At 38.4% G+C, this 14,294-nt stretch overlaps 1 protein-coding gene across 1 annotated transcript; it reads left to right on the top strand.

Moving 5' to 3' along the window:
- Window positions 1–4,637: 4,637 nt before the first annotated feature.
- Window positions 4,638–8,906, top strand: GJD2 (gap junction protein delta 2). Its single transcript, XM_051983038.1, has 2 exons — window positions 4,638–5,590; window positions 6,571–8,906. The coding sequence occupies exons 1-2, from the start codon at window positions 5,520–5,522 to the stop codon at window positions 7,466–7,468; spliced, it is 969 nt and encodes a 322-aa protein (XP_051838998.1). The 5' UTR covers window positions 4,638–5,519; the 3' UTR covers window positions 7,469–8,906.
- The last annotated feature ends 5,388 nt before the right edge of the window (window positions 8,907–14,294 follow it).

Below are 14,294 nucleotides of genomic sequence, written 5' to 3'. Positions count from 1 at the left end.
CTACTGTATATATTCTGGAGAAGTAGTATGCTGGTTTGTGCTGCAAGCTACCTGAGGTCTTAAGAACAGTAAGCTTGAGTGGTGATGACTGTGTTACATGCTTGGGTCAGAAGTCACAGGACACTCACAAACAGTTTTAGATTAAGCATTCTCCAGCACTCACTCCAATACTCCAGTGGCTCTTTGATCCCATCAATGTGAATATTCTCAACAATTACACAGATTACAAGCCATATTTTCCTGACCATCTGTATATTTTCTATACATGGGGGATCCACTCAAAGCTCTGGAATCTTTCCTATTTTTCTTTTGACAGTAATGCCAAGGCTTCCAATGGATCATATGGCTTACCCAGTGGTTATCCTCACTATCAAAATGTGATCAGCTTATCTTTTGTCATCATATATTTTTTTGATTACATACTTTTCTTTTGTAAAATTGCTTTGCATAATATGCTGCAGCTAGCTCATAACTAGCATTTGCCTTTCTGTTGCTCTTTGGGTGATGTTAACTTCAATTCTTTGGAGATTGTAGTGTTTGATAATTCAGAACTTATGACATTACCAGAAGAATGTTGGAATTAAAATGATAGTCTCTGTTTCAGACAGAAGCTAGTTGCTAATAACAGAACATGACAATTTTTCAAAGACCTGCTCTCCTCTTGTTCAATCCTGAGCTTGGCTAATTGTCCATTTAGTCTCTGTCCAAGATAGGTATCCTAATGAACAAGTTATGAAGCTTTTGTTGTTGTGAACAGAGTTCTGGACTTAAAGCCTTAGATCAAATTCTCCTGTAGATTCTTATTAGCTCTATGATTTAAAGCAAATTATTTAACTTCTCTAAATGGAGAATTCGAACTTGATGACTGCTAAGGTGCTTTTCTATTCTAAATTTATGATTCTAAGAGGGATAAGGAGGATATACTATAGAACACTTAAATGAATATTCTTTGCAAAACTTTTAAATCTTTTCCAAATGTGTGGTAGGATATAGATAGTTGGTTTATTTAAACGCAGCAAACTTCATATCAGACAAGGGGGTCTACAAAAACAAAATCTATTGCACATATGACAAGATATGTGTTTTTTAAACAAGCAATAGGATGTAACCTATAGAAAATCAATCTTGGAATCAGGATGGGTTGAACTTAAGTGCTATTTTTAACATATACCTTTTTTTATGATAATGGGGAAGTTACTCATTATCTTAAGCCCTGGGACAATCAGTGACACATGAGCATATGATTTATATTAATGAAGGGAGTTTCTACATTGAGAATTCCCTCATAAAATTGTAGATTAAGATAAAAAAAATTCTTAGGACCATATCCAAATACACAAAATATGATAACTATATACATTTATATAATTATCAATGTATCATACCTTACATTTTGACACTCTCAGTTAAATCCAGATAAAAATATTACTATTACTTTTCCTTCAGGTTGTCTTTGATTTATTTTTATTTGCTTTTTAAAAATCCACTTGTGTCCATTAATTGAGATTCCTTTCATCAAAATCATATTCCAGACCAGGAGAATCAGGACACAAGGATATGGTGGGAAAAGGGGATTTTTGGAAATCCTTCTGGAAGTCTTAGTTGAAGGAGCACAAGAACCACAGAATTTATAGAGTTGGAAAGAACTCCAGCAGCCATTTAGTCCACTATCACATATCCAATAATTGTTACTGAACCTTTACTTGAAGACTTCCAATGAGGGAGAAACCAATGAGATAATTCCATGTTTGGACAGCTCCAATTGTGGGGAAGTTTTTCCTGATATCAATCCTAAATTTGCTTCTATGAAATTCCTAACCATTGTTTTTTGGCACTGCTCTCAAGAATCAGAAAGAATAAGTATAATTCTTCTTCATGTAATGACCTTTCAAATGTATGAAGACAGCTATTACTCTCCTGGCCCTTACCTTTAAGTCTTCCTTTATCCAAGGTAAATTCATTGCATTTCTCCAATTGACTCTTATGTAACTCACACTCCAGACCTTTCAATATCCTGGTTGCCCTCCTCAATTTATTGGAGGAATTTTCCAATTTATAAATAACTTTACTAACCTATGTCATTCAGAGCTAATTGAACACAATACTTCATCTTAGTTTGACCAGGACAGATTATAGAGGAACTATTCAGAGACAGTGGGTTGCCTCTACATTGAGAATTCCCTCAATTTTAGACAAAGAACTTAAGTTAGTGAGCCTGAATTTGAATTTTAGTTCCATTATCTATGTGTGACCACATATGTATCCATTATGACTATGTGTGACCAGTCACTTTGAATTTCTAGCTCTTGATTTTCTTATCCTTGAAGATTTAGAATTGGAGAGCAGTTAAATGGCTCATCCCTGGAATCAGGAGCACTTGAGTTCTAAATCTGCCTTCAAGATGCTTAATACTCATTAGCTGTGTGACCCCAGGCAAGTCACATAACCTCAGCAGCTTCACAAAAAAATGGGAAAAAAAAGAGATTATGAGGTTGGATTTGATAACTCCTAAAGTATCTCCCAAACCTAAATCGACTATGCTACAACCTCTCCATTATTGGAAGTTATGCCTTTTTTAAAAAAATGTAACACAAGATTATATTAGCTTTCTTGATTGCCATATTATACTTCTAATCCATAAAGAGCTTGCAGTCCATTAAAACCCCTAGGTCTTTTTTTAAAAAGATAAATTGATATCTTGGGGTGCTTTCCTCATGCTGAATTTCTAAACCTCTATTTTTTTTGAATTCAAGTAAAAATATTTATATTTTTCCTTGTTGAATTTCATCTGATTAGATTTAAACCTTTCTGCTAGCCTCTCAAAGTCTTTCTGAATCTTAACTCCATTATTTTTTATATTACCAACTTTAGTATTAGTTGCAAATTCAACCAGCATGATGTTAACTATGCCTTTAATTAATGATTTAAAAAGAATATTAACTAGCACAAAACCAAACACAGATTCCAGGAACACTTTCTTGGAAACCTTCTACCAAGCTGATCTAACTTTTAGCAATTACTTTTTGACTGTGGCCAATTAATTAGTTCCTGATCCATTTAACTGAATTGTCATGGGACCATATATCTCAATTTTCTCACAATAGAATGGAATATTTTGTAAAATACTTTGTAAAAATCTATGGAAACTATAGCATTCTCTTGGGTCAATATTTTAGTAATCCTGTCAAAAATGGAAATAAGTTTAGTTTCACATAATCTGTTTTTGATGAAGCTCTTCTAGCTATTTGTGATTGCCCTAAAGTGAGAATCAAAACAAATCAAATTCCTTGACAGCACCAATCTGTCAGAGACAAAAGAAGTAGAATATCTTTGAAGGATATTCACTCTATCTTCATATTCATCACTTGAGATTTCATTTACATCTTTCCTATTCTATTTCTACTTCTTTATTTGCTTGTGTGAACTGCCTTGGAACTACTCTTTTGATATTAAATGTTAAGTAGAAATAGTAACCAACTCTGAGGACAACAGAAAAATGAAATTCCCTAGGTTCTGAAATGATTTTTCCTTTGAAGAGATATGTATAGATAAAATCATTTCTCAAACTGAGTCTATGCTTCAGAATTGTCATCTCAAAAGCTTGAGATTGTCTGAAATCAAGACTCTAAGTTCTAAATCAAAGTCTAAAACAAGATTAAGAGTATGCTTTAACTAAAAGACCCACTGAATGCTTTCTTCTATGTGTGGTTTAAGTTGTACATATATGTGACCTCTCATGTAGATGGAGACAATTCTGAGATCATTATATATCTAAGAAGAAATATGGACACATTACATTTCTTCCTTTCAAGTAAGAACACTAAGCATTTTCTTTTCTTATGCTGTTGGAAAATACTCCCAAACTTGAAAACTACCAATGTCTTCTAATTTCCAGCCTTAAGCTAATAAGCATCCTGGTGTGAAAGAATTTCTAGCCACTAATTTGTTCAGGCAGACCTGGCAATCCAAAGCAAATAGAGGCTCAGAAATTAAGCTGGGCTTATTTGGGGAAGGGGATGAGTGTGTAAAAAGTGAAAGAAGAAGGTAGGAGTAATGTTAAATTTCCAATTTAGACAATGTTTGTTGCTATTTCTTATCCAAAATAGGAAGTGGTTATGTACAGTCTTTCAGTAATGGTCCTATTCCTTAGCTTTCCTTTTCACTCTGACTACTAACATAAATAAGAGGGAATCCAAGTACAATCGCTGCAGTGCCTATGCATTAGTATCCATTCGGATAGACAGATGCATATACTTAAGTGCACACATACTTCTTGACGTAGACATACACAAGGTACGTTCACAGCTATGTTCGCTGTCTACAAAAACATAATCACACCAATATCTCCAAATCTCCACAGGCCCACGGAGTCCCTTAATTCCAGTCCTCTTTACAGACACTGATTACCTGCATTTTCACTAGAGCTTTTAAATCAGCCCCATCTAGGCGTCTTTCGAAGGGAAATCCCCTCTCTGAGCCCACCGTGAATGCAATAGATGAGAGAAAAATGGGGTTGAACACTAGGACGCCTGAGAAGAAAAAGACACAACTGCCCTCATCCCTTCAGTCGTGGTCCCAAACTCCTCACCTCCCATTCCCATCTTCTCCCAGGCTACGGGCGGAGTCTGGCGGGCAGGTGAGCTCCCGTTGCTACCTGGGCTCTGGGCTGGCGGGGAGGGAATGCTTTGAACCGCTTAGCAGGTTGGAAACTGGAGCTGTCTTGTTAGGGAAGCTGCGATCGTTACCGCCCCTCCTCCAATTGGGAGACCCGGGACTCACATTCATCCCTCCTCTTAACCTCCCTCTTTCTCTCTTTCTCCGACTAGTCCCCTGCCCCTCCGGCTTGGACTAGCAGCTACAGCACGCCGGCGCTCACTCCCCTCCACCAACCTGGAGTGACGCAGGCAGAGACTACTTAAGGGAGGATTAGAGGCGGCAAGACACGGATTCCCAGTCTGCCCCGCTCTGTGCACCCAGGGTCGCGATCCTGGCCCGGCCTCCGAGGCGGGAAGTAAGGCAGCAACCAACACTCTTTGGGGCTGCAAAGACAAGAGGCGGGTTGCCCTGGGACAGAGACAAGGCAGGGATCTTGGCTTTCCCCCACCCTCGCCCCCAACCCACCCGACTTGGGAAACAGGAACGAGAAATCTGTTTCCAGCCAGCAGCAGCCTAGTGACCAGTACATTCTTCCAGCCGTCCCCATCCCCTGCCTGGACAGAAGCCACACAGGGAATCTTCCCTAGGCTGGACAGCAACTGACCGGTTGGTGCCCTAGTCCCTGGACAGCACCAGCTGCTACCTCACGTCTCTGGACTCGCTTGGATTTCCCCCCCTCTCTTTAAGTGGAAAAAAGAAAAAAGGGAGAGGGAGGGAGGGAGAAGAGTAGAGGATTAGGTTTATTTTGCTTTTATTTTTGGTCTTTAGCCCCCTGTTTTCGGGTGGTGACTGGGGAGGGGGCCAGGAGAAGGGACGTGCCCAGCGCTGCCCAGTCTTTGTCTGCTGCCTCCGAATGCACAGCGATGGGGGAATGGACCATCTTAGAGAGGCTGCTGGAAGCCGCCGTACAGCAACATTCCACTATGATTGGGAGGTAAGGGCGCCAAGCCGCACTAGAGCAGAGCCTGACAGCTTCCATACCTTCTCATGGCCCCTTTCCCCACTGATTCCAGTCCTTTTTCGCGCTCCCTTTCCCTCCCCTATCTTTCCCTCCCCCTGCCTGAGCCCTGAGTTCTGGATATTGTGGGACCATCCCAAGCCCAGAACTGCTCCCCTCTCTTTCAGCTATTTCCTTCTCTCCCCAGGATCTTCCCGAAAGTTGATCCCTTGCTGGGAGGCCCCTTCCGTGGGGTACTCTTTCCCCATCGGAACCGGAACTCTGGACACGGGTTATTGGGTCCCCTAGTGCTCCGAGTCAGAGCTGATCTCCCTTCTGTTTCCTAAATAGAAGCTGGAAGGGAGTATGGTGTTTGGAGAGAGAAGGGCGAAGAAGGAGATGGAGGCATCCTTTGAGGCTGAAGCTTCTTTCCTCGATTTATTCCAGAAAGCTTATGGTGTGAGAAACACACACATATACCATGATTATTTTTGTGTGTTTATACATAAAAATAGCCTATTTTAAATATAACGTTAGGGACAATATTTACGTAGAGGAGAATAAACATTTATAGAATTCATTCACACACTATGCATATCTCTAGTTTGCATTTTATGTAGTTGTGTGCATATGCCATATACATAACGGATATATATGTTGTGTAGAGATGCATTATGTATAGAAGTATCGATATGTCTTGCATACACAGGTCTTCAATATATCCATATATTGAGGCATATGCGGGACCTCTTAAACGGAGGTGTCCAAATTCCAGATGATCAGAAAGCTGAAAGCATCATTGCTCTCAGATTCTTAGTTCAGGACCACTGAATGTTGGACAGCTCCCCAGCCAAAACACCAGGGAAACACCATGGATGGGATGGGAGGAGCAGGGGATCCCTAAGCCAGCAGCAGGCCACTGAGTGACTCTCAGCCCATGACATTCTTTCTTTCTCCCTCCCTCCTTCCCTGCCTAGGATCCTGCTGACAGTGGTGGTGATCTTCCGGATCCTTATTGTGGCCATAGTGGGTGAGACAGTGTATGATGATGAACAGACCATGTTTGTGTGCAATACCCTGCAGCCAGGCTGCAACCAAGCCTGCTATGACCGAGCTTTCCCTATCTCTCATATCCGCTACTGGGTCTTCCAGATCATCATGGTGTGCACCCCTAGCCTCTGCTTCATCACCTACTCAGTGCACCAGTCTGCCAAGCAGAGAGAACGCCGTTACTCTACTGTCTTCCTTGCCTTGGACAGGGATCCTCCTGAGTCGATTGGGGGTCCTGGAGGAGCTGGGGGTGGGGGCAGTGGTGGGGGCAAGCGGGAAGACAATAAGAAGCTGCAAAATGCCATCGTAAATGGAGTACTGCAGAATACAGAAAACACTAGCAAGGAGAATGAACCAGACTGTCTAGAGGTTAAGGAGTTGGCCCCACACCCATCAGGGCTGCGCACAGCAGCCCGCTCCAAGCTCCGTCGGCAAGAGGGCATCTCCCGCTTCTACATTATTCAGGTGGTTTTTCGGAATGCCCTAGAAATTGGGTTCCTCGTAGGCCAATACTTCCTTTATGGCTTCAGTGTCCCTGGATTGTATGAGTGTGACCGCTATCCCTGTATAAAGGAAGTAGAGTGCTATGTTTCCCGGCCCACCGAGAAGACAGTCTTCCTCGTTTTCATGTTTGCTGTGAGTGGTATCTGTGTTGTCCTCAATCTGGCTGAACTCAATCACCTGGGCTGGCGCAAGATTAAGCTGGCTGTGCGTGGTGCACAGGCCAAGAGGAAGTCAGTCTATGAGATCCGCAACAAGGACCTGCCTCGGGTCAGTGTTCCCAATTTTGGCAGGACTCAGTCAAGTGACTCTGCCTATGTGTGAAAGGATAGATTGGAGGGAGGGGGAGGACTTGGAGAGATAGCAAGTAGCTTCACTCTCTCCATCCAATGGTGGAATAGGGTTGGTTCTAGAGAAACTTTAGACAATGACTTCAAGAAGGGGAAAAGGAAAAAAAGAAGCCCAATCCAGCAGAAATATGGGCAAATATTATACCATTGACCCTACAGAGTCAACTGGGTAGAGGAAAGGCTTCTTGTAGAAATGGGTCCTCTTTATCCCATGAGTTGGTATGACCTGACTAGTAATGGACACCAAAGCTTACTAGTTAGGACCACATTGAGCTTTGGCTGGATCCAGGACACTGGAGAATGGTGGGAGTCAAATACTTCCTTGTTACAAAAATTGTGATCGACCTCCTCATTTTATCCCTTCTTCCTGGAAAACAGGACAGGCATCTCTGAAGTGCTCCTCTTCTTCTCCACCAGCAAGCCCCTCTCCAACACCCTGGGACAGCTTGCCAGCTTTTTCTATATCTGACCTTACAGCATACCTACTATGGCTTTCTTACCAGTGAAACAGAGGGAATTGTTTGGGGTGCAGTGTTGGGACTGGCTATTGAAGAGGTTTGCATTTGAACCCCAATTGAATGGTCCCTACTTATCATGAAAACCTGTAGAATGTCTCAGATCTCCAATTTTCTAACTCAAACTGCACTGGTGCTGTTTATTAGGGGTAAGGGGTGGGTGGGGAGGGTATATTGTCATATGCAAATATAAAAATATTTATAGGAGGGTTGTTGCACTGTTTGGAAATGATTCATGAGCCCCAGGACATTTCTGCTGCCTCGCTCATGAATTTTTGAGTGTCCTTTTTTTTTTTTTTTTTAAATTTTGGAAGTCTTTCAGAGCCACAGAGTTTGTAACTTGGTGTATCTCACTTGCTATTTTCTAATGTAGTTCTCTTGCACAGCACTACAGTGCTTGATTTTTGCCATGTTTTGGATTTGCCTGTGTGCTCACACCAGAGACCTTAATCATCCCATGTGAATTCTGGATTCATTAACTTTTGTCAATTCTTTAAACACACATACACACACACACACACACACACATGCATGCATGAACATATGCATGTACCCTAGCACTGGCCTAAGTAATCTGGAACTAAATACTATCCAGCTAACTTATGTATTTACTGATGCTTATTTGAGACATATACCAAAGGCTCAAAAGTCATTTCTTTGGGACTGTGAATAAATGTTATTTTCTCTCTGCTCTTATTAATTTAAGTGCCATATAATAACCTTGACTATTTCACTATGTGTTTAATTAAAGAGGTGGCCAGGGGTACTATTTGGAATAATATGTTTTTATGACACCCTTTGTTTTCTTTATATTATGACCCTTGATATAGATATGACAATGGTGTAACATACAACAGTCATCCATCTCAAATAAAGGATTTGCCTTTTTTTTCATAAAAAAAAACAGGACTTTCTGAGCTTTCTTTTTCCTTTGCTGGGCCTCCTTTATTTATAGAAACCATGAAAATATTATATTTAGCAGAGAACTGGGAGGAGAGGATAACTTAATTAACTTTATTTGATGATGACTACAAATCCCAAACAATCACTCAAACATGAATCATATTTCAGAAACCAGTGTATTTTGGAACATTGGGGGTGGGGGTTAGTAATGGGGTATTTTAATTGTGAGTGATCTCATGTTTAACCTCTCATTTTGGTTTTCTATCTGTATGCTCTCTGTGTGTCTGATAAAACTTCTCTCAATGTATGTGCTAGTAACATATCATGAGTTAGCCAGCAGAAACTAGTTCGAGTTGAATGATCTGTTTCAACCATTTTATTCCTATTATAACAGACCTTTTGAATAGACAAAGCAGAACCTATCTTTTCTTCCAGACCCCACATTCCAAGCCCCAACTTTATTATTTCTTAGAAGACAAAGAAAACTCTATTTGCCTTTTAATCCATTATTTTGTTATAATATTTCAAAATGGAATATTTCTTTGCTGTCTGAAAATATCCTGTATTTTAGAGTTTTCCATGCTCTTCAAGTGATAGAATTCTTTACTAATGTGTGATATCAGGTTCAGTGAACTTGACAGGATATTGAAAAAAATTCTAAATTCTAAGTTAAAACCTTGGTTTGAGTCTTAGCTCTGTGATTCACTGGCCAAGTCACAAGTTCTCTGGGCCTGTTTCTACATATATAACATAGATATAACATTATTATCCAACTCCCAGGACTCTTGTGAATATCAAATCAGATAATGTATGCAAAGGTTTTTTGCAATTATAAAGTGCTAAAAATTTGTAAGCTATTATTATTATTGCTTAAAATTGCAAAGCTCCTATGGAATTTCTTAAATGGTTGTTCTACCAATACATCAGAATCTTATGTCATTCTTAATTCATGCAGCATGATATTTTTAGATATAAAAAAAATTTTAGATATAAAAATGGCCTAACATTTAGGTTCAGATTTTTAATATAAATATGCTTCCCAAGAATATTATTCCTTGGAGAAAGCAATTCTCTATTTTTCTTTTGATAAACTAAAAAGTAAAAAAAAAATGTTTGAAAACACCTCTGAGAGCTGGAGAAAGAGTGTTGCTTGATAGCACCAAGCATATGGTTTGGTGTAAAAGAAATGGGAGTGTAGCAAACAAGGGCTGTTGTATTTATGCTCTTATGTCATATGCAATAATTATCATATCTTCTGGGAAAATTGAATTTCACACTAATTTTTAGATATCTAATTTTTTTAGACAGGCACTTCAAAAAATGTCCATACATTGATCTTAAAGGAGAAGAGCCTTGTACCATTATCTTTGCACCTGCAAACATGTCACAATCTGTGAAATATTAGTCATTGTCTCTTTTGTTTTATTATTAATAAGGAAAACTTACTGGTAGAACAAAGGAAGATGTCATCAATGGGTCTCTTTAGGATGGAGTGAGTTGGGGAAATATTTTCATGAGTTCCTAACTTTAAAGTTATTTTTTCCATTGATCCACAAATCTTTTTGAAAAATGGGGCCTCATTGATATTTTTCTGATCATCCTCTTCAAATTTCTTTCCATGCTCCATCTGATTGAACTTATATAATTCAATTCAGTAAGACAAATATTTGTTAAGTAACTGCTATATACACAACACTGTCCTGTGTACTGAGACTACAAAGGCAAAATGAAAATTATTTCTGCTTTTGAGGAATTTACCCTCTACTAGAAAAACATAATACAGAAAACCAGAAAAATAATAGATTCCTAGCAACCAAGAGAATAATGAAAGACTCCCTGACGAAGGATTCTTAAATGCAGAGATGAGGAATTCTGGGTATGGGGAACAGGATGAGCAAAGATACAGAGGGAGGTAGGAGATGTAATCCAAGTTTGGAGAGCAGCACATAGACCCGTTTGGCTGGAATATAGTGTGTAATATATAATATAGAGAAGATAATGCGAACTGTCTGGGAAGGTAGATTGTCCATGACACTCAGAAACGACACTGTTCTCATTACTTGTAAAGATCCAAGGTCAGGAATAGGCTGAAAGAATTTGAATTATTAGGCCCCAAAATAGGAAAGTGGAGAGGGTTTACTTGATTACATTCTTTAAACTTATAATTTAATATTTCAAAAGACTTATGACTACATCAGTTTGAGTACTCTCTCTTTCCACTGTTATAGATGCAAACTCTCTTTATACTTTGGTAGTTTTCATAATTTGACAGGGTGGCAGCAGGAGAAAGGGAATAGTCACTTGATGACCCTTTCCAAACTTAGCTGGACATGTCCTTAGACAATAACACAATCATTCACTGGTTCCATTTGAATCTTCTCTAACTTTATTAGGATTTTCCAGAGCTTATGGTTCATCAGCATAGACTGAGAATACAAACCCAGGGTCATTCCCACATTCTGGGGAATTATCAAAGTAGGATTATAGTAGAGATTTAGACTTTTGAAGTATTAAATAATAATAATAGCAACTAGCATTTATATAGTGCTTTTATTTTCACAAAGTGCTTTACATTATGTTACCTTATCTGATTCCACAACAATCTGGTGAGGTGCTTACTATTATTATCCATATCTTAGTTGTGTGACCCTAAACAAGTCATTGTCCACCTCAGTTTCCTCAACTGTAAATGGGGATCATAATAGCACCTACCTCCAAGGGTTGTTATGAGGATCAAATGAGATACGATTTATAAAGTATTTAGCTCAGTGCATGGCACATAGCAGATACTTTATAAATGTTTATACCCTTCCTTTTTGAAAAAAATTATTTATTTTGTTCTAAATTTAAGAAATAAAACAAGCATTTTCATAACATAGTAGAATAGAAAAAAAGATGGTTATATATGAAATTGCAAATCTAGTATGTACAACTGGTTATTATTTTAAAACATATAAAAAGTTATAATGTAACTTTTCCCCCCTTTTTTCCTTACTTCCCTCTCCTGCCCTAGAGATAGCCATCATTAGGCACATATACACAAATATGTATATATATATATATATATATATAAAATCATTTTATGCATACTTTTATTTATCAGTTCCTTCTCTGTGTACAGATAGTGTCTTCTTTCATATATCCTTTGTAGCTAATTTGGATATTTATAGTAGTCAAAATGAGTTATTCATTCAAAGATGCATTTAAAACAATACTTCTTTTAGTATATGTACAATTCTCTTGGTTTTACTGATTTTGTGAAGGAGGTGAGGTGGAGCGATTAGGTGACTTGCCCAGAGTCACATGGCTAGTGAGGCTCTGAGTTGGGATTCAAACTCAGGACTCCTAGTGCTATTCATTGCATTATCCAACTACCAAAGGAAATGAGCAGAAATAGTTCATATTTCTAGAGAGCAAATAAAATGAAGTTCTAGGTAAAATGGGGGGAATTTAGGGAAGATGTTAGAAAGAATTTCCCAGCTATAAGAATTGAGAATAACTAAAACGAATTATCAAGGAAAGTTGTAGATTTTCTTTATCTGGAAATTGTACAGTTGGAAAAAAGGTGAGGGAAAACAAGAATCTTTCTCGGGGAGTTTTAAACTCCTAGGGGGCAGGAGTTAAATTAAATAATTTCTCAGAATCCAATAAAGCTGGATTATTCTGTGGTATATTAGGACCTTATTATCCCAATGTACTTGGGGTTTCTGATGTCACATTGTACCTTGTGGTATACTGGTTATCAGTTCACAAATTTTGAACTAGAAGTGAAATAGAACTTAAGGATTCAGTCACTATTCTCTAAGTGCTAAAATATTCTGTAGTTCCAAATAAAATATGGCAAGTTCTACATCAATCAACTGCATGACAAACAATTAATCACTCAACAAGTTTTATTTAATAAATGCCTACTATGTGCCAACTACTACAAAAGACACCAAGGATAGAAAGATAAAAAGAATCCCTGATTTCAAGTTATTTATATTCTATCATGGCAGACAACAAAAACACACTTAGATTTATACTTAATAAGAAATAAAGAATATATTCAAGGCAGTAAAATATACTTGTTAGGGAGGGGAAGTACCAAAGTGAAGTTCTACTGTATGAACCTGGGTTAAAGTCCCCAGAGAAAGTCTTGAACAAATTCCTATAATTAAGCTGTCCTTGATTTGTGTTGTTCTTTACTAAATTCGATGCATATATTTAGAGCAGAGATTCTAAACCCAATTTTTTCTCTTTTAGTTATGGCCCCTCTTTGGCAGTTCTGTGAAGCCTATTGACATTTTCTTAGGATAACAGTTTTTAATACATAAAATAAAATACATAGGATTACAAAAGAAGTAAATGATATTGAAATATAAAGCTTTTTAAGTTCACAGGCTTCAAATTAAAATTCTGGGTTTAGAGGAACATTTATTAAAAAGTGGTTATGATTTCCTGTATTATGTTTTCTGATATACACAAGAACCTTCTCTGGATTGTCCTTAAGAAATGTGTTTTTCTATGAAGAAAATAACTATTTATTCTATCAAATATAAGAGATCTACAGTAAAGAAAAATGAAAAACTATTAAACTCCTCCTTTATCCTAACATGCTTAGATTCAGGTGACTAACATTAATAAAGAGGGTGAGAGGGCTGCCACAGGTAGGCTGTAATGTCTCCATATTTGTGCATATTTGAGAATATAAGGATGGGAATGGCTAACTCTATCCCTTGTGAACATGAAGAATGTACTTTGGCTGAAGTGGTCAATCTTCACATGGGTTTCAGAGCATGAGGAGCTCTTCCTTTTTCTAGTCTGCTAATCATGTAATAAAGAAAAAGACTTTTGATCAACTGTTGAGGCAGAATGGAGATTCGAACTCAAAAGGATCAACCCTTGGAAGTTCATAAAGTTATGGCTTAGATTGTTCCAACTCTAATATTCTTTCACCTAAAGTCATTCATTGGAAGTTTCATGCCAGCTATGGGCCCTGGACATGAGACTCTCAGGGACTTTCTTTGTGTGATATCAGTGCACAGCCTGGTCTGGCTCAGTAGCTGACAAACTTAAGGTCTAGGCTTGGTCATTCACCTTCATACATATGGGAATATTGTGGTCTTGGGTACTACTGTCTATAACTGTGAAGAATCACCTCTGACCAGTGCTGCAAAAATGGACAGGCTTTCAGGGCTGTCTTCCATCTCCTAATCCCATCCAATAGAATATGGGTTCTATGGACCAATTTAGTTCATCACTTTCAGTGATATTCATCACCAGAAAACTGCTCATTAGATGATGTCATTTCATGAAGGCCATATACTAAGACATTGGAGGCTGATGTGTGATCTATGTCAGTGGAGAAACTACACCAATGAAATTGTGAATTTTAAAAAG

Source organism: Antechinus flavipes, chromosome 2 (genome assembly GCF_016432865.1).
Source record: "Antechinus flavipes isolate AdamAnt ecotype Samford, QLD, Australia chromosome 2, AdamAnt_v2, whole genome shotgun sequence".
In the NCBI taxonomy this organism is placed as follows: domain Eukaryota; kingdom Metazoa; phylum Chordata; class Mammalia; order Dasyuromorphia; family Dasyuridae; genus Antechinus; species Antechinus flavipes.
The sequence above is the reverse complement of the archived record's forward strand: the minus strand, read 5'-3'. Positions and strand labels throughout refer to the sequence as shown.

Bases quoted from the DNA above. Each gene is read 5' to 3' on its own strand.
- GJD2 (XM_051983038.1), top strand. From the start codon at position 5,520: ATGGGGGAATGGACCATCTTAGAGAGGCTGCTGGAAGCCGCCGTACAG. The intron at 5,591-6,570 runs GTAAGGGCGCCA...TTCCCTGCCTAG, and splicing joins CATTCCACTATGATTGGGAG to GATCCTGCTGACAGTGGTGG.